General features: G+C 33.0%; 1 protein-coding gene across 20 annotated transcripts in view; it reads left to right on the top strand.

The window, feature by feature from the left end:
* The window catches only part of LOC129803415 (coiled-coil domain-containing protein CG32809), a 207,679-nt gene that overhangs the window by 45,001 nt on the left and 139,364 nt on the right, over positions 1–23,314 (top strand). The window contains exons 1-2 of one of the 20 annotated variants that reach the window (XM_055849956.1): positions 4,539–5,133; positions 12,123–12,430. The exons of 16 other annotated variants lie outside the window; for them this stretch is intronic. In XM_055849956.1, coding sequence (XP_055705931.1) covers positions 12,289–12,430 — 142 coding nt within the window. In that variant the 5' untranslated portion in view covers positions 4,539–5,133; positions 12,123–12,288. Of the gene's footprint in view, positions 1–4,538; positions 5,138–12,122; positions 12,431–23,314 lie in introns of those variants that run through there. 3 more of the 20 variants (XM_055849958.1, XM_055849959.1, XM_055849960.1) reach the window with 3 other exon arrangements.

Genomic DNA, 23,314 nt, shown 5'->3' with positions numbered 1-23,314 from the left:
ATTGAGAACAGTTGGGAGCACTGGGGGCGTCACTCGAGGAAGAAAACAATATCCTCACATAGTGGGAAATGTCGCTAGAGTCAATAGAAACTCATCTTATTTATTTATTTCATCTCGATAGGAAAATATTTTTCATTGAAAATGAAGCCCTTCAGCGTTTACCAAATACAAATGGTAAAATTTTGTTCATCAACTCAGCAAAAATATGCTGAAATCGCTGCTTTTTTCAGCTAACGGTGCTTGATGCGTTGGGAGATATCATGCGGTAATTTTAAATCCAATTTCAATCAAAATATCTAGAATTTCTAGAACAACCCTCTTTGATCAAATTTTGACAGAGAACCCGAATTAATATTAAAATAAATATGACAACATTGTATGTCGCGTACTAAAAAACATAACCTAACTTAAAATCAGTGTTTTGATATCAACGGTCGATACATCGTGGACTATAGAGCGATGGTCTATAGCGGGGCTGTACTGTAATTCGGCTCTTTTAAGATCAGGCTACTTTTTAATTCAGGCGGCAGTTAAATTCGAAAAACGTTTGTTGACATTTTTCAAGTTTGATTATGATTATCGAATGAAGCAAATATCCTTAAATTTGCCATGGTTTCTTTTAGTTATGATGTTATTTTGCATTTTTAAAAGGTTTTCATGAAATTTACAATAAATATGAGTATATGTGAAATTAATTGAAGTATGCAGATAAACAAAAAATCGTTGCATTTCAAATAGTTTGATGCCTGAATTTCTCTCTAATTCGGGTGACATTTCGGTCCCAAATGCCCGAATTTGAGAGTCTACTGTATCTCTCTCCGTTCTCTCTCCCGAAGCGTTTGTACACCGGACAAGACGAATGGGACGTCAAAAAAATCGATTTTTACGCCGAGTTGTAATCATAACCTGTATCGAAATCCCCATGTTGATATCCCTCATATTTTGGGGCTCTTAAGCACCAAAGAACGGCCGGACAGACGAGCGGAAGAACCCCACCTAATTTGCATTTTTTCCACATTTTTTACTAGAAATTATTGGATTACTTTCCTAAAATTTGTCTCAAAAACTGAATTTAAATGTTGAACCATATTCAGAATCTCATTTACAATAAGCTAAACTAAGCTTATCACTGTGTTTTTCAACAAGACAAAATGAGTTTTTATAAAATCAGCCAAAATATCCCTTTAGAATTCAGGCAATAAATCCTTCTGCTGATTATAAATTCGATAAAATGAGGGATTGGCATGCTCCATTGACATGCATGCTCTCAACACAAGATATTAAAATGACAAAAAAAACATGCTGAGAGAGAATGTAGTTAAACAATTTTTTACGCGTATTATTTAGTCACTGCGTCTACACTGCAGTAATATGGTCAATTTCTCTGTAAGTTCTCGTAGCTGAGACGCATTGAGTATACAAAGATATCCGATACACGCGCATGGGAATGCGGCAATGTATATTTGCATTTTGCCGGCTTCTTACAATGCTTCAAAACCGATTGTCATTTTATTTTTATTTGAGGTCAGTGACTCGTGTAGGTGCACCATGAGTAGAGGGTTGATGTGGGAAGAAAAGTGTTTACAATTGGCCACTTGTCTACAGCATGTGGCGCAGTCTGAGCTTGACCTTAATGCTTGAATTTCCTTTTATACAATTTAATTTACAAATAAGGTGGTTTCGTTACTTTTTGTTGGATGGTAGAAAATTTTCGTAATTCTGGATTTAAAGAATAAGGGCAAAACAAAATTTTCCATTTTTGCTCTTTTCGTTTTGTTTTTTTTTCTTGCTGCAAAATCAGTCGCAATGTTTCTGCATTCAGGACGTTTTTATTTGACCTTTTTTCCTGTTTTGTCCTTTGCTCATCAAAGTGAGACAGTGTAATTGAGAGAATGGAAACGAGATAAAGGGCGGGAGAGAGTAAGAGATTAACCTTAATTAAAGGGGGTTTAAGGGGTGAATTTATCCTCTTCTCTAACATCGTCACACTTTATTTGCTTGCGTGTGCATGACGTGTCGGAAAAAAAAGGGAAAAGACGGCATAAATACGGGGAGAGAGGGAGAAGAAGTGGAATAAACTGAGGTAGACGCTCACAGAAAGAACAGAGACTATCTAAATACAAGAAGTACATTGGCAGGATGATTCCTGAATTACATATATTGTACTAGGTCTGCACCCTCATAGGGTGTTCCTTAAAACATGGCATCTGCAGGAAAAGTTTTCGTAATGTATATTTTAGGCTTTTTACTCGACGGTCGAAGTGTTCAATGTTTAGATTTATATTTTTTTATAAGCAAGGCTTTTACAGCCATGACTAAACATCGAAGATGAAAAATTTTTCTAAAAAAAAAAACAAAATGGCGACTGAACTCATTTTATCGGTTAGAAATGCTTTTGTTTTAATTTTCTCAAAATGGTTCTATATTTAGCAATAAATCTGGCATTTCTGGAAAGGTCTTAAAATTCTTTATTATATAGGGGAATGTAGGCATGGTTCGCACACAGTGAGCTGGTTTACCATTTCTCATCTCTTCTCATGAGGTTAATCTGTCATATGGCAAAGAAATGACGAACTAGCTCTTCGCAAACAAGTAGAAAATTCGCATCGTTTGAAGGTTCACTGTGTGCGAACCATGCCTACATTCTCCTACATAATTACTTTCTGTTCCAAGTAACAAGAGTAAGTTGTCAAGAAAAGGCTTATAACCACATGATACTTTTGCAAAATAACTAAATTGACCAACGTTTTAAAAGTAGAAATAGTAGACGTCTAGAAATATGTTAAAGATTATTTTGCTAAAATTCAAAGTACTCCACTCTATGTAAAAATATCAAACTGTAGTACATTTACTAATACGGGCTTCAGATCTAAGGCTTAGCCATATGGCTTAGCTTCTCCAATTTCTTATCAGTCAAGATCTTTTAGAAAATTTGACTTAGCGTTAGACTAATAAAGGAAAATGATCTATTAGATTCTCAAAAAAAAATCAATAGAATTGCTTGTAATTTAGGATTTTGAAACTTTCGGAAAATGGTCTAAACTTCTAGTGTTAAGACCGTTCAAAAACTTTTTTGTAATACCATCTCGGATACTACTGGGACTTACTTTAAGAAAAAAATGGAAATTCGTCTAAAGATAAGAATTAAGCTTGTTAAATGAGTATAGTGTATAATATAAATTGGTGAGTTCAATAATCGACTGGGGTTGACAATTATTGAATAGATCGAACTTATTATTTATTACTTATGTCGAGGTGGTTCTAGTGGTCTCAAAAGCAGACCCAGGCACCGCGACTGATCAGTCTGTACCCAACCCATTCTTTGTTGGAACTCTATTATGTAAGGGATAAACCAACAAACCATTCTAATATCTATAATAATTGGGAGAGTGACCTGCTTATGCATCTACTGGTCTGGGCTCCACTCCAGACTGTCGCGGGCTTCCGCACTACATCCAAAATTAATTAATCAAAATAAAGCTTTGACTAAATTCCCATCAGTTTCTCACTGACCAAGCCATTTCTCGGCTTAAGCCAAGAAACAGATTAGTCGGAAACTGATGGAAATGTAACGTGAACGCTATTTGGACAAACTTATTTTGACGTTTATTCGGTATCAAACGGTTTTTACTCATCCCTGGTCTAGGGCATGAGTTCCTCCAAGGAACGTTGGTCTACTATAATAAAGCTCCAGATGGAAACGTTTTGATGACGGAGGTAGGGCAAACTGTGTCGCCCAGGGATAAATATTCTTCCCTGTAACCCAAATGCTGGACAGTAGCACAGGATGCAAATATTCTCCTCTTCATCCTCCAGACAATATCGGCAAATCTCATCCCTGCCAATGCCAATTCTTTTAAAGTGGGAATCAAGAGGTAGGGTCCCATGCGCAAGCTAACTAGTCATTTCAGCTCTTACTTATTTAGATAACTGCTACTTCTTATTCTTGCACTTTGCGAGTTTTCGTAGTAATCGTACGCTATTTATTTTATTGCTCGAACTCAAAGCGAACACAATATACAATCAATTAAGAAAATCAATACAATAGCTTTAGAAGCCACTCAATCTATAACTTGCTACTTGAATAGAGACCAAACGTTCAGAGATATCAATTCTGGTCTTCAGTGGACCACCCCTCAGAAGTGAACATTATCTTCCTCCACTTCCTGCTACTCTTCCTAAACTCGTTTTTTTCGGTATCCTCGAAGGCTGCAGCGATTTCTTTTGGATTATGTTTGGAAAATCGTCCAGGCGAAGTTAAATGAACGTAGAAGAAGGCATATTCCTCAATCGCCGCTTAACAAATTTTCATCAAAAACGGTCCAACTTCAACCAATTCAAAAGATTTTAAGCGTTGTTATAGCGATTAGCCAACCCTTAGCTCGTTTTAGTTTTCACAGTCCAAGTAACTCTACCTCTATAATTTATAATTTATTTATTTATGATAGTATGACATATGCATTTGGTGTGTGTGTTTTAATTTATATATCCGGAAGGTAGTTTTAGTATGTGAATAGGTTGTTAGAAAAAAAATAGTGATGGAAAATTAATACTGCGTACCACCCTATATTTGGAGCAATAGAGTGCGCGCGCATACTCTATCGACCGCCGTCTAAAAGGGCGGAACTCCTTTTTCTCTGGTTGCGACTCAGCCAAGGATTCAGTTGGTGTAAAATTTTCACGAAAAATCAGTCATTCTCATCAGAAATCCGTGATCTATCCACTTGAAATAGCTGCATCTATTGCATTCACAGACATTGGGGGATTGTGGTGGATGGGGTGTGGTGGTGGCATGTTTAATTGCAAAGTTATTAGATGGTGCAAGAAGACCTAAAGGACATACCGCGACTTTGCCCTACCCGGAAAGTGTGAAGTTATGATTGAGTGGTGTTGGTGATCAATTGTGTAGTTTTTTTTTTATACATTCAAGTTTAGATCTAAAACGTGCTTTAAGGACATTAAGGTTTTTGTTTTCTCTTTGGCACTTGACTGTTCAGGATGTCGGGCTCATCTATTGAAGTAAAATTTGGATGGGTATGGGGTATGGAGGCTGTGCTTGTGATCCGGAGTCACATTAAAAAAATAAATTGAGACTTCTGTTCCCGGGCAAACCTATAAATTCGATATTGGAAAGTGCGTAGGTTGATAGAGAGAGAGGCGGTAATCCTCTAAAAGAAAAGGAGCTGATAAGAAAATGTAAAAGTTGATAAAATATCTAAAATTTTGGGGTGTATTCATTGGATAAGGACTACACTCTGGGGAAGTTCATATTTCATGTATTATTACGAAGACACTGAATTGAATTATTCATTGAATATCTCTTGTGCAGGATATGTTCACAGTTATCTTCGCCATCTCCTTTTCCTGCTTGATTAAATTCGATTCTCCACAAAAGAGCCCTTGTAAAAAAATTTCCAATATTCAATTACATGGAGATTTTGTAAATTTTTCTTGAGAGATAAACCCAAATATCAAAAATGTTCTTATACTATTGAGACTGCGAGACTGTGAATATTTTTAAAGGGGCTGGTATGTTAGGGTGGTGTACGGGACATATGTGCTCTACCAAGGGAATGCAATTTTGACAGTGTTCTATGTAGAATTGACTTGAACTCATAGAGAGTATCGGATAGAAGAATTTTCAGATTTTTCCGTTTATTGTTTAACATAGAAACTCAACCAATTCTTGCATTATTCATAATGGGCGAGCGAGGGGATGCTTAAAACAGGCGTGGTACTGGAATTTTCAAATATGAAATTTTCTCTACGTCATAAGGATGACGAAGACTCGGTGGTGTACCAATTCCCAAAGAAATACTTCTATGCTGTCGTGTGCATTTCGAGTAAATTGTGAAAATTAAATAATAATAGAAAATGCTGCAACAAAATTCCATAGAGAAATTAGGTCTTCTAGCAAGAGAAATTTCTAGAAATGCATTATTATTTATTTTTAATGGAATTAAGTAAAGTAAACGCGCACTGGATTTTAGAAAAGAACTCTAGCGAGCCTAATGAAATTCTCATCCGGGACAATTCTATCATTGAACGAGCGCTCTACCAGAATCTTCTAAATATATTCATATAAATTCTTAGGGTTTACCTGAAAAAGTGAGCAATAAGAATAATAGTTCCAATCTAGCTAATCTTGTGAAGGTAATCTACGATGATTTACCTATGAAATATACAAGATTCAAGGATTCACCGAGAAGAGAACAATTTTTTATGCTTTTCATCTTTCTATATTTCACACTTCATTCATTAACAATAAATTTACAAAATTAACTCAGTTATGATGCATTCTGATGAACGATTTACAAGATATTTTATGATAAATATCGAGAACGAAGAAATGACGATATTGTGCTATAAAATAGTTTGACAGCATAAGAACGTGAAGTTAGTCAAAAGTCGGTTATTCCCGTAGGTGTCGCTTCCTTCGACAAGAAGCAGTGGCGTCAACAAACACGATAGGATTTGAAAAAAAAATTGGTTAATATCGTGAAATGTAAAAATATTTCGACCGCTCAGAATAAGAAACGAACAACTCGCAGTAGGTAAATTTTACAGGAGAGCGATTTGAAGCTGATATTTTACATGCAAAGTATAGGATTTTTTAGATTTAAAATCTCTATGACTTTTAAAATAATTATCTTTCAGAGGGAAGGTAGCGGGTATAAAGGAGTATCCGAAAAGCAAATAAAACGATTTTCTAAAAAATCGAGTTGTTCAACTCGATTCTGAGTGGTCGATTTATAAAGTGTCATTTTTAAAAATTTTCAGTATACATATTTCCATTTTTATCGATTACTTCATTTATTGAAACGAAAAATGCCCTTTTGACACTTATGACCAGTAGGGGAATTCCGTAGCGATATGACAATGTCATACGACAAATTTTCATGATAAATTTGGAAACATAAACGAAAAATGCCCTTTTGACACTTATGACCAGTAGGGGAATTCCGTAGCGATATGACAATGTCATACGACAAATTTTCATGATAAATTTGGAAACAGAAACGAAAAATGCCCTTTTGACACTTATGACCAGTAGGGGAATTCTGTAGCGATATGACAATGTCATACGACAAATTTTCATGATAAATTTGGCAATTAAAGGCAAGTAAAGCGTCGAATAACCATTGCAAGGAGCTCTATGAAGCTCTTAGTGATATGAATCTGATTTCTGATCTGATATGAATCTGATTTCTGATCTGATATGAATCTGATTTGTCATATGACATTGTCACACTGTTACAGAATTCCCCTACAGAATACAATAAAATTTTTGTTTTTGAATGTTTTCGAAACTGCTTATGAAAGTGAGCGAGATGACTAAATCTATATCTCTTTTGCTCTCCATTAAACGTCAAACACGTGTTTACACGAAATTTTCTATCAGAGTGATTGAAATCTAAATCTAGTCATCTCGCTCACTCTTATACACTGAAAAAAGGGTGCGATTAACTTTTTTCCTCAGAACTTTAACACTTTTTAGGTGTAAAAATATATCAACAATTTTAATGTTAATTTTACACCTTTTTAAGGGTAAAATTAACATGAAAAAGGGTAACTTTAACCCCTAATACACTTAAAAAGGGTAATATTTACACCGATTTCGGATCAATACTGCAGGGTAAAATTAATATTTCCGTAATGTTATATTAACTTTTTCGGATTTCTCTCAGTGTAGGCAGTTTCGAAAACATGATTATAAAACAAAAGTTAATACGTCCACGTTATTAACCAGTTTTAGATGAAAATAATACAAAGATAAACAGATTAGAAAGATAAACAGCAATATCAACGTCCACTGGCGTCTTAACAGCGTTATTGGCCAATCTCAAGAATAAAACAAAGAGGAAACAAATAAAAAATTGATATTCCTCATTCGATATTACAGAATAAAATCTGTAACTATAAATTAGTTCAAAAAGTCAATCAGTTTCTTTAAGGCAGGGGTGTGCAAGAACCATTTGAAACCGAATATATGTTAGGATAGAATAAGTTGGTTCAGTTAGCGTTTTTACCATTGACGTACAAGTTTCATTTGACGTTTGTTCGGTTTCAAACTTTTTTTTTTTAGAAATTTTTCGTCAATTTTAGTAGATATTCATGCAGAAAAATATAGTCATTTTCTTTTGTGTTATTTTTAACTTTGAATTTCGATTGTGAAAATTCTGTGTTGAAGTTGAATAGATGCAAATCGATTAATACCAAGACACACCTTTTAGCCAGTTTGCAAATAGGATTATGCTCACCTTTTGTTTAGCCATGTTCCCAATTGTGAAGGAATTTCGTATCTGAATGGACTGTGAAACTTGATCTCTAGAGATTAACATTGCATTTTATTTATTTTATAATATATATCTTATCATCAATATTCTTTAATGTTTAAATTGGTTATTTATCTTGCAAAATTATTTGAAAACTTTTAAATCCAACTTTAAGAATTTCATTAATTTTATTGCATTCTAAAGAACAACGGCGAAGAAAAATTCGCAGGGTATTTGAACTCACAAACATTTAGTCAACTTATGTATTTTTCTTCTTTTAAAATTCGTTACCGATAAATTACTGATTTTTTTCAAATTCGAAATATTTAAAAAATCCTAAAATAAGCGTATTTTTTACCTAATTTTTTTTACTAAGCAATTTATCATTGACCTTGAAAATCCCTAAAAGGGGATAATTAGAGGTCATTGAAGTTTTTTCTACATAATGGCAAAATATCTCATTTTCACGCTCAAATCAGCAAAATAATTGAGAATTGCGATAAAAAGCTCTATAACTTTAAAAAAATATGGCTTGAAACTTAAAAACTAAAATTTTGTCAAGTAACTTTGAAAAATTTTCGATATTGAAACATAGATGTGTCTCTGCGATACTCATATATGGCTTCTGTTTAATTACAAATAAGACGAAAGAAAAAATAACCACTCCATTGGTCTATACTCTCTTAATACCTCTGAAGGATTTGCAGACGCTTTCTGCTATTCACCATCAACATTTTCTTCCATCTTTCACTTCAATATAATCCCTATTTGATTGCACTTATCCAACCACCCACGTTTCCTTCAAACCAACATATTCTTGTTTTGTGAAAACGGAAAAGCGAGGTGGAACGTGGTTTGCATGAGTCTGTGGTATCTTGGTCTCGGCAAGAGTACCAAAATTAGGGGAGCTTTCGCTCTTTGTCGCACTTGCTCGTGCATATCCATATTTTATGAAACTTACAATGTCAAAAAGAGGAATATAAAAAAAATGGAATGGGTGAAAAGTATCGATATTGAGATTAAGAAAGAGAGAGAGATAGAAAATAAGGATGAGATTATAGTATAGAAAGACAAAAATAAGACCCAGAAGAACTTGAATAAAGTGTCACATTCCTAATAATAACGCTTATGTTGAGGTCAATGTTCAGAAAAAGATATTCATGTTCACTCAATACATCACACATAATTACTTTATGGTACTCGGTACTTTATATCCTCCAAACAGTATGAAATATCGACTTTTGGTCCTCGATGACACACTCTCCTCCATTAGTCATATTATCCCCAAACAGTGTCGGTTTTTAATTTGTTCGGCGGCCCTTGCTACTTCTGGTACTCTCTAGAACTGTGTTTATCTTGATTTATTGCAAATATGGTTCCAGTGATTTCGTTTGCTTTCGGATATGTTTTCAGGTATTCCGAGCCAACATATCGATATAAGACCGGAAAGTTCGCCATTTTGATTTTTTGAAAGTTAAAGTAATCTTATTCTTCAGGATTTATTTCTCATCTGATTTGGCCAAGACTGGATTTAATTCAACGGTCTTGCCTTTTACAATCTGATTTACTTATACTCCAATCGGTAATGAACCAAAAAGGTACCGGAAATTGATAACTGTTTCTCGAATTTTGCTTTTAATTTTCAGTATGTTTTTTACCCACCTAAAGGCCTAACAGTAAAAGATACTGGCTTCTTGATGATGAAAAGTCCCAAATACGAACAAGCTGATATTCGAGAATATTTAGTCAGTACACTGAGAGAAATCCGAAAAAGTCAAAATAACATTCCGGAAATGTTAATTTTACCCTGCACTATTGATCCGAAAACGGTGTAAATATTACCCTTTTTAGGTGTATTATGGGTTAAAGTTGCTCTTCTTTCATGTTGATTTAACCCTTAAAAGGTGTAAAATTAACATTAAAAAATGTTGATATATTTTTACACCTAAAAAAGTGTTAAAGTTATGAGGAAAAAAAGTTAATCGCAGCCTCTTTTTTCTCAGTGTAATATTTAGCGGTAAAGAATCTAGCAAAACTATCATACACTGAGAGTTAAGAATCCTCTCGTTCAGTAATAACCTTCACGATTTGGGAGCTCTCTCCGGTTTAGGTTTTTTCTTTCCCAATTCAAAGGTATATCAGAGAATACCTGCCTAAAAACCTGTTGGAAGTTCGAACGTTTAAACCGATGAGTTACACAAAAGTGAGCAAGTTCATGAAAAGGGCATTTATTTTAACAAAAATGCGGTTGAAATATTCTGCCATCCTGAAATTCCACAAAACTACCTAAAAATTCACTTTTTGCAGCAAACGTTTAGACATTCTTGTTGACATTACTGACGATTGAATTGTCAAGGATACCAAAATTCGAAATGACAGAACAATCAGCGCTAAAGCGAGTATGTGAACTTGCACTTTAGCCTTTCGGTAGATTTTCGATTAGGTTTGGCTTGGATTTGGAGTGGCCTTGTCTCTTCGACAGGTTATTACTGAACGAAGCCAGGATCAGGGAATTATTATTTTATGTATTAATTACTCTTGGTACGTATATAACAAAACAAGGCATGGAACTTTTAAACCATTTTACACAGGAGTTTGGTTAGAAATGTTAAGACGGCGATGGACGTTTACACGCAAATACAGTTTTCTGTATTCTCTTTCAAAGACTGATTCACCAAAGAATTATATTAAAATATAATTGTTGAAAATTTAGTTAAGTTCAAAATGATTCTACGATATTCTAAATTTTAGGGCATATCAATTTACTCCAAATCGTTATCTTGAAGCTAGCTAAGTCGAAGATTAGACAATATCTTTAATTGATTTTTCGAATTTTTCATAAAAAATAACTTCTTGAGAGATTTTATATATCTGGACTTCTGATCCGGTTTTAAGTGTTATAAACCGATAACTTTGTTTTAATACTAAACCTACAGACCGTTTTTGGTAATGGTTCCTAGCTGACTCGGTCAAATGACAGATCGTGATGGGTAGGATACTTAACAGATTTTCTTCATAAAGTTTGATAGCGACATTGTACCGTTTTATGTGTTAATTTTAAAAGGCTTTTAAACCGGTCAATTTAACCAGATTTAGTAGGTTTAGTCTTAAACGTGAAATTAGTTTTTTCTAAAAAAAGTAACAAATTTTACTTCGACAGGATAACAGTAGTGCATTAATTTTGCAAGTTTACGTTAATCGATTACATTAATATATGCCCTTGTCGTCATCCTTTAGTTCCTTTCAAACTTTAGTTCCTCTGAGTTTGTGAATTGCACAAAATTACTATTCTTTTGTGGATTTGTTAATGAACAATTCTTTTGCATAATGTATTTAAAAAGAAAAGATCTTTTCAAAAGTCAGTGATAATAAAAAGTATTATACAAGAAGCAATTTGATCGTAATTTTATTTCATGATTCACTTGGGCTTTGTTGAATTTTTTTTGGTTGCCTTTACGCTTTTTCAATCATTCACGGGAAATGTTATTTTTGACGGTGAATGTGCCAAAAGAAATGGGATCATCGCTAGTAGGGAAGGGAAGAAAACAGCGTATTTCTGCTACTTTCTCCTTTTGATACATAATTCCACCAAAAGCTCCCTCTGAAAACTCTGATTTACTTCCATCCCCTGCTTGGCATCTCTTTTTTTTTTTGGCATGGTGAAAAATAATAATAATAAAAATGTGACGCTAAAGAAGAACACCTACACAAGAGTTTATCTCAATATATATTTTTCTTTGATTTAATCGATATTGTATATTGTATAGATAGATTTTATCAACATTTACATTACTCCTTTATCTCATAACATTTTTTCTTGTGATACTTTATTGCGGTCTCTTGTAGGACTCGTAAAAGAGAAGTAAATAAGAAGCTATAATGAAATAACATTGTCAAAATGAAGAAACAGTAACAGATCAAATACTAGTGTACATAAGAAAGTGTATTTAATATCAAAGTATTTCTAAGTAGTGTTTAGGACTATTAGTTAAATATTATCAATTTCCTTGTGATGTTAATCCGGTGGAAGAGCAAAGATAAGAACCAGTCATCCTCGTCTTCGTCGAGTAGCTCAAAGAAGAAGCGCAATAAAAGTCGAGATGGAAGTTCTGGAGGAGGAGGAGGAAGTGGAAGCGGAACTGCTGGGGGAGGAGGTAATTTTGAACCTATTCAATTGATTTCAGGTCACGAAATGCATTAAAGTTTTTATGCTACCTTTTCCCTACTTTTCTGCTTATTCGTCCTTTTCGCCGTATCACCTAGTCAGGATTTGGTTTGACACCCTTCTTGTTTTAGTAAAATATTTTGACTACATTTTTCGAGAAGGTGGAAATACGATGACTGATTATACAAGATGCTGTGAAATTACACGAAATCAAATTATTTCTTCTCTTCTCTGTTGTTTAAACTCCGTTGACAAGTTCACTGATTTTGATATCTTTTTTGACCAATATCAGATATAACTTTGTCCAAATTTAGGAGCATTAGGGTAAGGGCTCATAATTTGGTCCAGTCTGCTTGTAAACATCGATGTTCCAAGTTTGAAGTGCGATATTTTTAATACTAATTGACTTTTTTTGTTACTATCTTTTTAGAAGGGTTGTTTAGAAACTTGGCAAGCTATTTATCGTCTTACTTTTACTAAAATTAGTTTTAATACGTTTAAAAATGAATTGATATGTAGAGATGAATTTGACTCTTATTTTGGACAACTTGGCTGTAAATTTGGACAGCTAATCCGCCTCAACAGGATGCCCATTGTTCCTCTTCCTGTTCATGTAAGGGAAACGTAGAATATCACAAGAAGCCCGGAAACTTTCCATATCATTTATTAAAGTGAGTTGACTTCGGTACTCCAAGTACGTGCGGATTCGCTCATTCCCTGGCCTTTCCGGGAGCCTTTCAAGGCATTTCTCGCTACATTTCTTTCGTAGAGATGATGTTCCTTTGTTTCTCCAGGCATTTGTCCAACCTAGTCATCACAAACGCTAAAACTTCACGAAATTTCGTGAGAAAAACACCTGTCCAAAATAAGGAGTATCACCTCACTGGTAAATGTCTTAGAAAATTTCCCATTTTTCACACGAAAAATCTAATTCACAAGGCAAATCTCACTTCAGGTCAAATGTACATATAACCACTAACGTGAATCAACACAATTTTCAATGAATATTTAATAATATCACTCAAAAAAAGCGAAGAAATATTGTTAGTACTTCACCACAGCTAAATAAGACTGAAGTAAGCACAAAGTTCTGTCATATTTCTCGTAAGCAATTGCTCACACTGAATTTTCAACAAAGCAATTTCAACTCAAATCATATTCAAAATTTAACGTATTTAGTGTTAAAATTTTCCAAAAAGAACAAATATTTAGATAAAATTCACTATTCATCAAATATTGGAATAAAAATCCATCATTTTAATCAATTTATTTTTAGTGTCCATTTTTATCCTCAAAGTGTCCAAAATAAGAAACTGGACAAAATTATGAGCCTTTCCCCTACTATAGAAAAAAGGTTACTATTTTTTCAATTTGGCGATTGTGTGGCTATAAATCAGCAATTTAATTTTATAAAAAAAAAGTTTATTTCGTGCAACACACTATTTTCTTCATCAATTGAGACTTTCTTTGTTGTAAAACAATCATTAAATCTGTCTTAATAAATAAAAGCTTGACCGTCATCAAGTAAAAAATAAGGAAAGAAAGATACTTCAAAATGAAATGCTGCTGGTTATCAAATTTCCAAATAATAAAACTTTAAAAAAATAATCGAGAACCAATGAGCGTCGAGGGATGGGGTAGCTTAGTAAAAGATGATTCTTCCCAAAACTTTCGGCTCGGACTCCAAGCCTTCCTCAGTAGTCAAATCTAGAATTTTCTTGTTTTGTCAATTCTCGGATTTCACATGGCATAGGACTTGGGGCTCTGCACTTTGAATTATTGATATTTTCTTTAATTATAGCTTTTAAAGATTTTTCTTGCTGTCTTTTATATGGATTTCTTTGTGAGACTTTCTTTGTATTTGTTCGTAAATGTTTGCAAGACAAACAAAAATTTACGAGCGCATACGAACAAATGACAAAATTTTACGAAATTTTTTTGTGTGTTTACGAACAAATGTTTGTAAATGTACAAAAAATGTTCATCAAATGATCATTTTACGAACAATGTTTGTTAAAAAGTACAAAATTTTACGAACTTGTTTGTGGGTTATATGATTCACGAGCATTTCGTAAGTCCTCCATAGGGCTTCACAAACATTTACGAACAATTTTACAAAATATTTTTTTCTGTGTAGGTATATTAATACTCTTCAAATGCACAAATTTGAGGAACCTGACTGCCTTTAATTCAGTAAAGTATAAACTAATAAAACGTAGGTTGAAAATGATGATTCGTCATTATTTTCAAACTTTTCAACCACTTATCCCTATTGGGGTCGTGAGCTTAGGACATCTAGGTTAGCAGCCCACGCCTGCCAATCCTCCGTGGAAGGAATTCACGGTCAATCGCAAGGCGCTTCTAGGCAAGGTCCTGATTTTGATTCTGCCACCTTGTCCTAGGAAATAGACATCTCCTTACAATGGCTTGAATAGCTTTTCTAGGGAAATTTTTGACGGTAAGGATTATTTCCTTTAATCGATCCCGAAAAAGTGGGCCCCCGTATAAGATTATATTGTCTTTAGCACCCTAACCCCTGTTCCAGTTTTTTTTTTTAATTTAAACAAGACGTAAAGTTTAAAGAATTTTAGTTTTTGATGACTTCAAGAGTTTAAATTCTTTTACTAAGAAATTCCATTTAAAAGACAAGAAAACATATTTCATACGCCTTGGTTTTAGGTGTAACGGCAAAGAATTTATTCTGTTTCTGTTTGCAAACATAATAATTTACAAACATCCTATTTTTCCTGAAATGCGTCTTACCTGAATCAAACCGCCTTGTTTGGAATATTCTTTGATACGGAGTGGTTAATTATTCATTGCTTTTGGGGCTATTTTTGCTTGATGCTGTTTTTCATTTGCTCTGGTGATCGTGATTTGATTGTACAGAGAGAAAAAAATCCAATCTACAGACGTGAAAAAATTAAATGTGGTGACTGGTGGGCAAATGTTGATGTGGTCAGTAGTGGATACGAAAGAACGGGAACATATTTTCCTGACCTATTTCACTTCATTTGATCTAATTCATTGAACATATGCATCATATCCATGAAGAGTATGTATATTTGCTAACATGAAATGGTATTTTGCATGCAAATATTTATTGATCAACGGGATGATGAGTAATCGTGGCATTAAAAAGGTATAAAAATTCCTCATACACGTATATAAATTGCTCAATATAATTTGGAGTTGCATTATCCAGGGAGTTAATATAAGAATGTTTGTGGTGTTTTATATTTTGAATCAAAAAGAATAAAATGGGATATGATGGAAAAGGTCGTAAATCTAAAGGGATATCCCTTGTATCTCCACCACGTGGATGATATTAAATTTCGCGTTGAATTTCTTGTGTCTTAATTAAATCATGATATCGTACATTTACACTCAAATCCACCCCCATAAGTTCACAACGAGATAATAATGGAAACAATAAATCAATTATATGTCTGAGAACAATTGTTGGAGTGGTATTAATTATATAAAACGGATATTGTGCTTCCCTTTAATCGTGGTGTCAAAGGGTGCTGCAAGGGACAGATATTGGTAGTAAACAATCACAATCGTATGACAATAATAACTAGATCAAACACAAGTATTTTCCAAATTAGGAGTTTGAAAATTGGTACGTCCTTTAATAATAGAGTTGCTTGTTTCAGAAAATTATAATCTCATTGATTTACTTTACAGTGAGAAAATCAAAGATTTTCAGGCTCAATTTGAGATTGTGCACTTTAGTATATATTTATTACTGAGTGTATTTATCCATTATAAATTGGTAATTTATTAGACCTACCCTTCCTTTGATGATTCTAAAGAATCCACAGAAATGGAACAAATATGAAGTGTTCGAACCTACAGTGTGTACGAAACTCGAAGCCTAAAAGCTTTCCCCTATGAATCATTTTATTAAAAAAAAAATTGTGTCCAGTAAAGGATCTAAAATTAATCACAAATTACTTCAAACCATATCTGAGTTGTCCTGATGGTTCAGAACTTCTTAAATTCCATGCGTGGTGAATGTATTATTTAACATTTGAAATTTGATGTTTACTGACCATTTTTACCAAATTGCTACAGTCTTTATTTATGCTTCAATGCTGCAATATACAATATGACAATAAAAAATTTATTGATGTAACTGTAGAATTTTATTGGAAAAATAGAAAAATGAATAATAAATTTTGTACACCCAAAAAGTTGTTTGCCAAAAAAATCTATTTATTCAAAAACAAATATTTTTGTGTGCATAAAATTTGTTATACTAAAATTAAATGCAAAATATGTTGCAACACATTCATGAATATTTTGGTATAGGATATACACCCTTTCTTACAAGCGAGATCTAGACTAAACATGCATTATTAATTTTTCTTATACAGGAACTGGGGCTGTGTCAGTCCCATACCCTGAGTATGCCGTAAAATTTGTTAAATGCTATTCTAACACTTCAAATTCCAGAAATATTTTCTAGTGATCTGGAATTCAAACGCTCAATAATTGCATAAGAGCGAGTGCTCTACCATTTAACCATTTTATTTTCTTAATAAATTTTATCAAAAAACAAGGGTGGTAAAGCGTCCCAGGCTTTGCGAAGTGCTCGAATTCAGGACTTAGATACTATACCTGAAAAGTATTTTCGCATCATTTACTGTTTACCGGTTCTCAACCGATTTAAATCGATTCATAAATCACTCAATAAATTCCACAAAATAATTCTAAGAGTATTAGAATTAATTTTCGGACAAAAATTACTTATCGGTTTATAATCGGTTCATTACCGGTTCACATTCCATATTTCCCCGTTACCGGTTCATATTTTAAAAAATACACCTTAGGAGTAATTTAATTGAATTTTGTATAAAAATTTGTTATAGCACTGAGAGAAATCCGAAAAGTCAAAATAACATTCAGGAAATGTTAATTTTACCCTGCAGTATTGATCCGAAAACGGTGTAAATATTACCCGTTTTAGGTGTATTATGGGTTAAAGTTGCCCTTCTTTCATGTTGATTTTACCCTTAAAAGGTGTAGATTAACATTAAAAAATGTTGATATATTTTTACACCCAAAAAGTGTTAAAGTTATGAGAAAAAAAAGTTAATCGCAGCCTCTTTTTTTTCTTAGGTTATGAACCGGTTCATTACCGGTTCCAAACCGATTGGAATCAGTTCTGTTTTGTCGGAAATTCCAAGACCTTTCTAACAGGCCCAAATATGACCCCATTCGACTGATAAATGCGCTCTCTAGAGCCTTCTTTAACTTTTGACCTTAAAAACCCGATACCACACTCAGAAAAATAATCGAGTAAAACTTACTCGAATCGATGTTGAATTAACTCTTTTTCGTTGTGATTTTCGATTAACTATATTTTAGAGTTGATTTTACTTCTATTTAGGTGTAATATTCTGAAGAGTTGTTTTGACTTTTTCATCCTAAAATTTACATGACAAAAGAGTATAAATAACTCTTTAAGACTGAAAGTGACTCGTTTCAAGAGTTAAAAAGAAATTCCTTTTTAAACTTAAAATTACTCATTCAAATCCCAAAATGAATATGTATTGCAATTTTTTTTTTAATTTTATAATTTTCTTTATTAATATTCTCTTGACCTCAAGTTCCCTATGTTCCGACCGAAATGTCACGTATGATGCACGTGTACATGTCTTCATGAAACACTGTTAGGCGTATTTCTAGTTGATGTTCTATATAAACTTCGTCACACGAAAATCGTCTTGACTGAAGTGTATTCTTAAAACGAAAACACTTAAGCATATACTTCAGTCGAGATGAAATTTTATTCTATTTAATTTTATTCTATTTCTATTTACAAAAATTTAAACGAAAAAGAGTAACAATTACATTAATATTCGTAGAGTTAACTCAACTCTGCCATAGAGTTGTTTTAACTTTCTAGGTTTTTTCTAAATGTAGGAATAATTCAACGGTATTTTCACACATGGTGAATTGTCCGCCTAGGCAATCTATAAAACATATCCTAAAATTTAAAAAACCGCACGATCCGTTTTCGAGCAATCCCAAAAAAGACATGGTTTTGGAGGGAAAGGAGAGGGGTTGGTGGAAAATGTGGGGTATATTAACGATCCTTGGGCCGACTTATGGAGAGGGGGTCTCCCGAAGATCCCTGTTATAGTTACTATGAAATGTGTGTAATGAACGTTGAGCACTCGCCATCTCTTACCGTTTGGTCTCTAGAGCTGGTAAAAGCCGAACGTACAGACAGACAAACAGCGTGACGACATTTCTCAGAAATCATCTGAAACGCGAAGATTTGTTGAGAAAAGTGGTCTCCTGGGAGAGGAAGGTGAAAATTTTGAGAGGGTGAAAATGTCGAGCAAACTGTTCTCGAGGCAGAAACGAATAACATTGGCTCGATGCGATTCATTACTCATTACCCCAAAATCCAACTCACAATTGAATTTGCAAATATTTCGAGTTCAAATGACCCCGAGTTGCACACATTTCGTGGTTGCCTGTAAAGAAACTCAGCTACAGTTTATATTGTGCTGAAAACGCGCATAGCTGTTAAACATAAAACGATTAAGATTAAGAAAACTGTTAAAAATTTAGATTCACTGAGCTATGCTCAATTTTAACCATTTTATTCTTGAGCTGTGCGCGGCTGTACCGGTTTTGACGATTACCATCTGTTTTATAAAGTCCAACCGCTGTGCATGTTTTCAGCACAATCTTAATCATTTAATGCATAAGCTGTGCATGTTTTCAAAACAATTTTAATCAAAATACCATTCTTCAAAAAAAATTTTAATTTTTTACTGTTGATCAACATTAAGCACTACATTCCTTGCAAAAGGAGAGCTTCCACTTTTGCGTTTGCAAAAGGCGCCTTTGCATACAACCACACTCCCCGCATAAGTGTCTAGATACACCACTGCAGCTACCATAAGCTTATCTGGGCTTTTTCCGTATACCTTTAATGAATCTGACTTACCTACGGCAATATAATAGCTAGTCCTAAGTCATAGCTTTCCTGACGAGTTTCTCTTGGTTCGATCAAGCGAACGGAAGCAAGGAGTTCCGAGATTTGAGCTTTTGGGAGTAGATAAGATTATCGTAAGGTCCAGGACAATAACCTTGCCGTAATACGGAGTTAAGTTTCCCAAATTTTCTTTTAAAGCTCGTAAAATTCTTTAAGTTGGTTTCCCCTGATCTCTCAATTCTAATATAAAATCCACTACACAAAAAAGAATCTCAACTAAAATTGTTGAAAGTATTAATTGATGTCAAATACCTGTTAAATGTCAATTATCTCATTAGTGATTAACATCTGAAAAACCATCAGTTTAACAATTTTATGTACAATTTTTTTGAGTATTTTAGGTGCTAATGATTCAATATTGTTTAAATTTTAAAATTTTTCAAACACTCGGATATAAATATTGGTGTTAATTATTTTATTTAATATAAACTAAATTTAATTTAATCAAGACGGGTTTTGGTAATAGTCCTGTTACGAAAGGTACTTTTACGAATTTATAATATTTTGAAAAAAAATCTACTATTTCATGAGAGTATTTATATGTAAACACAGAATTTAATTAAAATTATGTACTATAACAAAATGGGAAATTAATTATTGATTTGTCATACATTTTGGGGGGGAGACTCATGAATTTCCGAACCACATGTTGCAATTATATTGGTTACATTAAAAAAGTAATTAAAAATAACTTTGATGAACACTATAAAGTGAAATAAATATACTTTGGGCGAAATGGGACACCTTTGAATTAGGGAAGCTTTTAAAATGAGTGTTTTCTTCTATTTTTAAATTAAACTGGACCTTACTACGATATAATTTAGCTCCAAAAACCAATTGCAAAGCTAAATTACATCATGATAGACTTCAATAACTTTTAAAAATAGGAGAGAAAAAACAGCCAATTTTTAAAGCTGCCCCAATTCAAAGGTGCCCCACTTCCCCGTAATTAGAAAAATCGATTATGTATATGATAGTTTGTGGTTCAAAAACTAAATAATGATAAACTACGTAATTTTCTTTACTCTACAAAATTAGAATTTCACAATGTTTCAACAAATTTTGCTAGTTGAATAGAAAACTTTACTTTTCTTACCATCAATGAATTGTGTTGTTTTGATGGAAATTGTTAGTGGTTGGATTAAAATGTGAACTAAGAAAGTATTATACATGTTGTTCAAAGTATGTTCTTTTCTACTTTAATAACTGTTCCTTAGGTTTCTAGAACTTGGAGATTGTCTTCCTTATACCCTTTTTGTGTTCACCAAAGAGTTTATTTAGTAAAAGCCTCACCCCAAAAATGAAGAGTATTAGCTATCTTGTGCTACACATTTTAAGATATTTTCAAACCATTATCAAACTTTATAGCATCACTGTAAGTTTTCCATTAAACTTTGACAACAATAATTTATACGTCTGTTCATCAACTACATAAATGAAACAATGTTGTTATAAACTCAAAATGTACAATGAAATTGAATTAGAGTTCGTGATCCAGTTTCAATATTTAATCAAATATAATTGAACAATTTCGTGTTTCAGACAATAATTCAGTTTTCAGAGTCGTTTCTTTTTTTACTGGTTGTGTCTTGAAAATATTATATAATTTTTTGCCAAAAAAAAATAGTTGCAAAGTAGCGAAAACTTCGTGGAGTGTTCGAACACGTGATGTCTATGCAATTTGTAAGTTGCTTTGGCATTATTTAATTGGTTAAATAGAGTTATTTTACAATATAAACTATAAACTTTCCCTGTATAAACTTCGTCTTAACTTTATGTTTGCAAGTTCAAAACCAATACGTGAATTGTATCACAAATTTACACAAAGCCTGAAAATGTATATTAATAAAAAAGAACACTGAATAATCAAGTTTAGCTTGAACTGATTCTGACTAACAGGGAATTGAAAAGTAAAAAAAAAAACAATTGCAAATTCGATAAAAAATGCAATTTCTAGAAATTTTTCGGCTTTGGCTTTCCAATATTCCAATAGAAAATAAACGGAATTTCTTGAAATATTTCCGACGTGTCGGTTACGGATTTTTAGCATTTTGACATAGTTCAAAGGAAACTATAAATAGATGGATTTTTAAAGCTTTCTTATAAAATTGGAGCAATAAAATTCAACACGCATAACTATTTGATTTGGAACATTTGTACAAATATTCTCAAATTTTTGAACGTCAATTGAATGACATTGACATTATTTAACACGAATGAATATAAAATTTTTGCTTCTATTCTTTATTGGAGAGTTGAACGAGATAGTCGTAAAATATATTTTTCTTAAAGTGAATGCAATTTAATCTAAACATGCGAAATCTATGCATTGTTTTATCAATAATGACAGTGATTCTAGTTGGAATCGTTGGTAACATGCCAAATTTAAATTTGTTTTTATGGTTATTTTATTATATTTCTTTTCCAAAATGTAGGAGCAATCTCAGATGACGACGTTGAGACGGTAATTGAAAGACCATTTCTGGAAAGAGATGATTTTTGTTTTAAATAAATTGGATTTGAAATAAATTTATAATTAAAAATTTTATACTTTCACATTACTAATAAAACCTTTAATGGATTTTAGTTTTTGTTGAAATACTTTTCGCAAGTTTAGTACTATTTTGGCAAAGAAATGAAAAGACTTCGCGAAATGAGGAACATTTTTTATGTGATGTGAATACTTACTTTAAAGTTGCAAAGAGCAACTTTAAAGGTCTTGTGTAAATCCTAAATTACTGGTTACCGGTTACCGGTTACCGGTTACTGGTTAGAGTTTATAAAGTTCAGTAAATATTTGGCTTTAGTTAGAAATTTAGCCATGGACCATTCCCATTAATCCGAGATACTCTTACCTTTTCGAAAAAATGGATTTAATTAAAATTTTAATATACAAATAGGTACCAAACAAAATTTTGTGTCTACACTGAGAGAAATCCGAAAAAGTTAAAATAACCTTCCGGAAATGTTAATTTTACCCTGCATTATTGATCTGAAATCGGTGTAAATATTATGATTTTTAGGTGTATTATGGTTTACAGTTGCCATTTTTCATGTTAATTTTACACTTAAAAAGGTGTAAAATTAACATTAAAAAATGTTGATATATTTTTACACCTAAAAAGTGGTAAAGTTACGAGGAAAAAAAGTTAATCGCACCCTCTTTTTTTCTCAGTGTAGTCGCACTCGTGAATTTGACCACTGAAGTTTTATCCGAACAAGTAATTGAACAGCAACAGCGTTAATATCTAAAAACATCTACAAATTCTTCCCAACCACAGCTGGAGTTTGATGCTTCAATAGTGTCTTGGATAAAAGTGAATGAACCCTTATTTCCAAGTTCGAAGAATTCAAACTCAATTTCGAATTTTTAAACCAAATTTTTCACAAGGTGGTGAAAAGAAAAAAAGGAATCAGAAGGTTTCGAAAACACTATTCAGTGATTTTTAGAGGATTTATAATTAAACTGGCTTCGTGACTTTGATTTGCCCTACAAAAAGAAGAAAAATAGATACATAGATACATCTTGACACTCGAGACCGAGAAACATTTAAATTCGAGCAGGAAAGCTAGTAATAAGCCTAGATCAGCTTATTGTAGGTGAGATTCTTAACGTGAGCTAACTCGGAATGCATGCAGATTCGATTTAGAGCTGAAGTTGGGGGACGCCATTCAGTTATCTTGAATCAAATTCGTGAAATTATACAAATTTTGTATTTAAACCGAAATATTAAGGATTTGGATGGACTGACAGAAAAGTGATATATGGGTGAAATGTAGACTAGAATATTCTCTATAATTTTGCCATAGAACTTGATCTCATGGATTAATCAGAAACCAAGATAATCGAGG

Source organism: Phlebotomus papatasi, chromosome 2 (genome assembly GCF_024763615.1).
Source record: "Phlebotomus papatasi isolate M1 chromosome 2, Ppap_2.1, whole genome shotgun sequence".
Classification (NCBI taxonomy): domain Eukaryota; kingdom Metazoa; phylum Arthropoda; class Insecta; order Diptera; family Psychodidae; genus Phlebotomus; species Phlebotomus papatasi.
The sequence above is the reverse complement of the archived record's forward strand: the minus strand, read 5'-3'. Positions and strand labels throughout refer to the sequence as shown.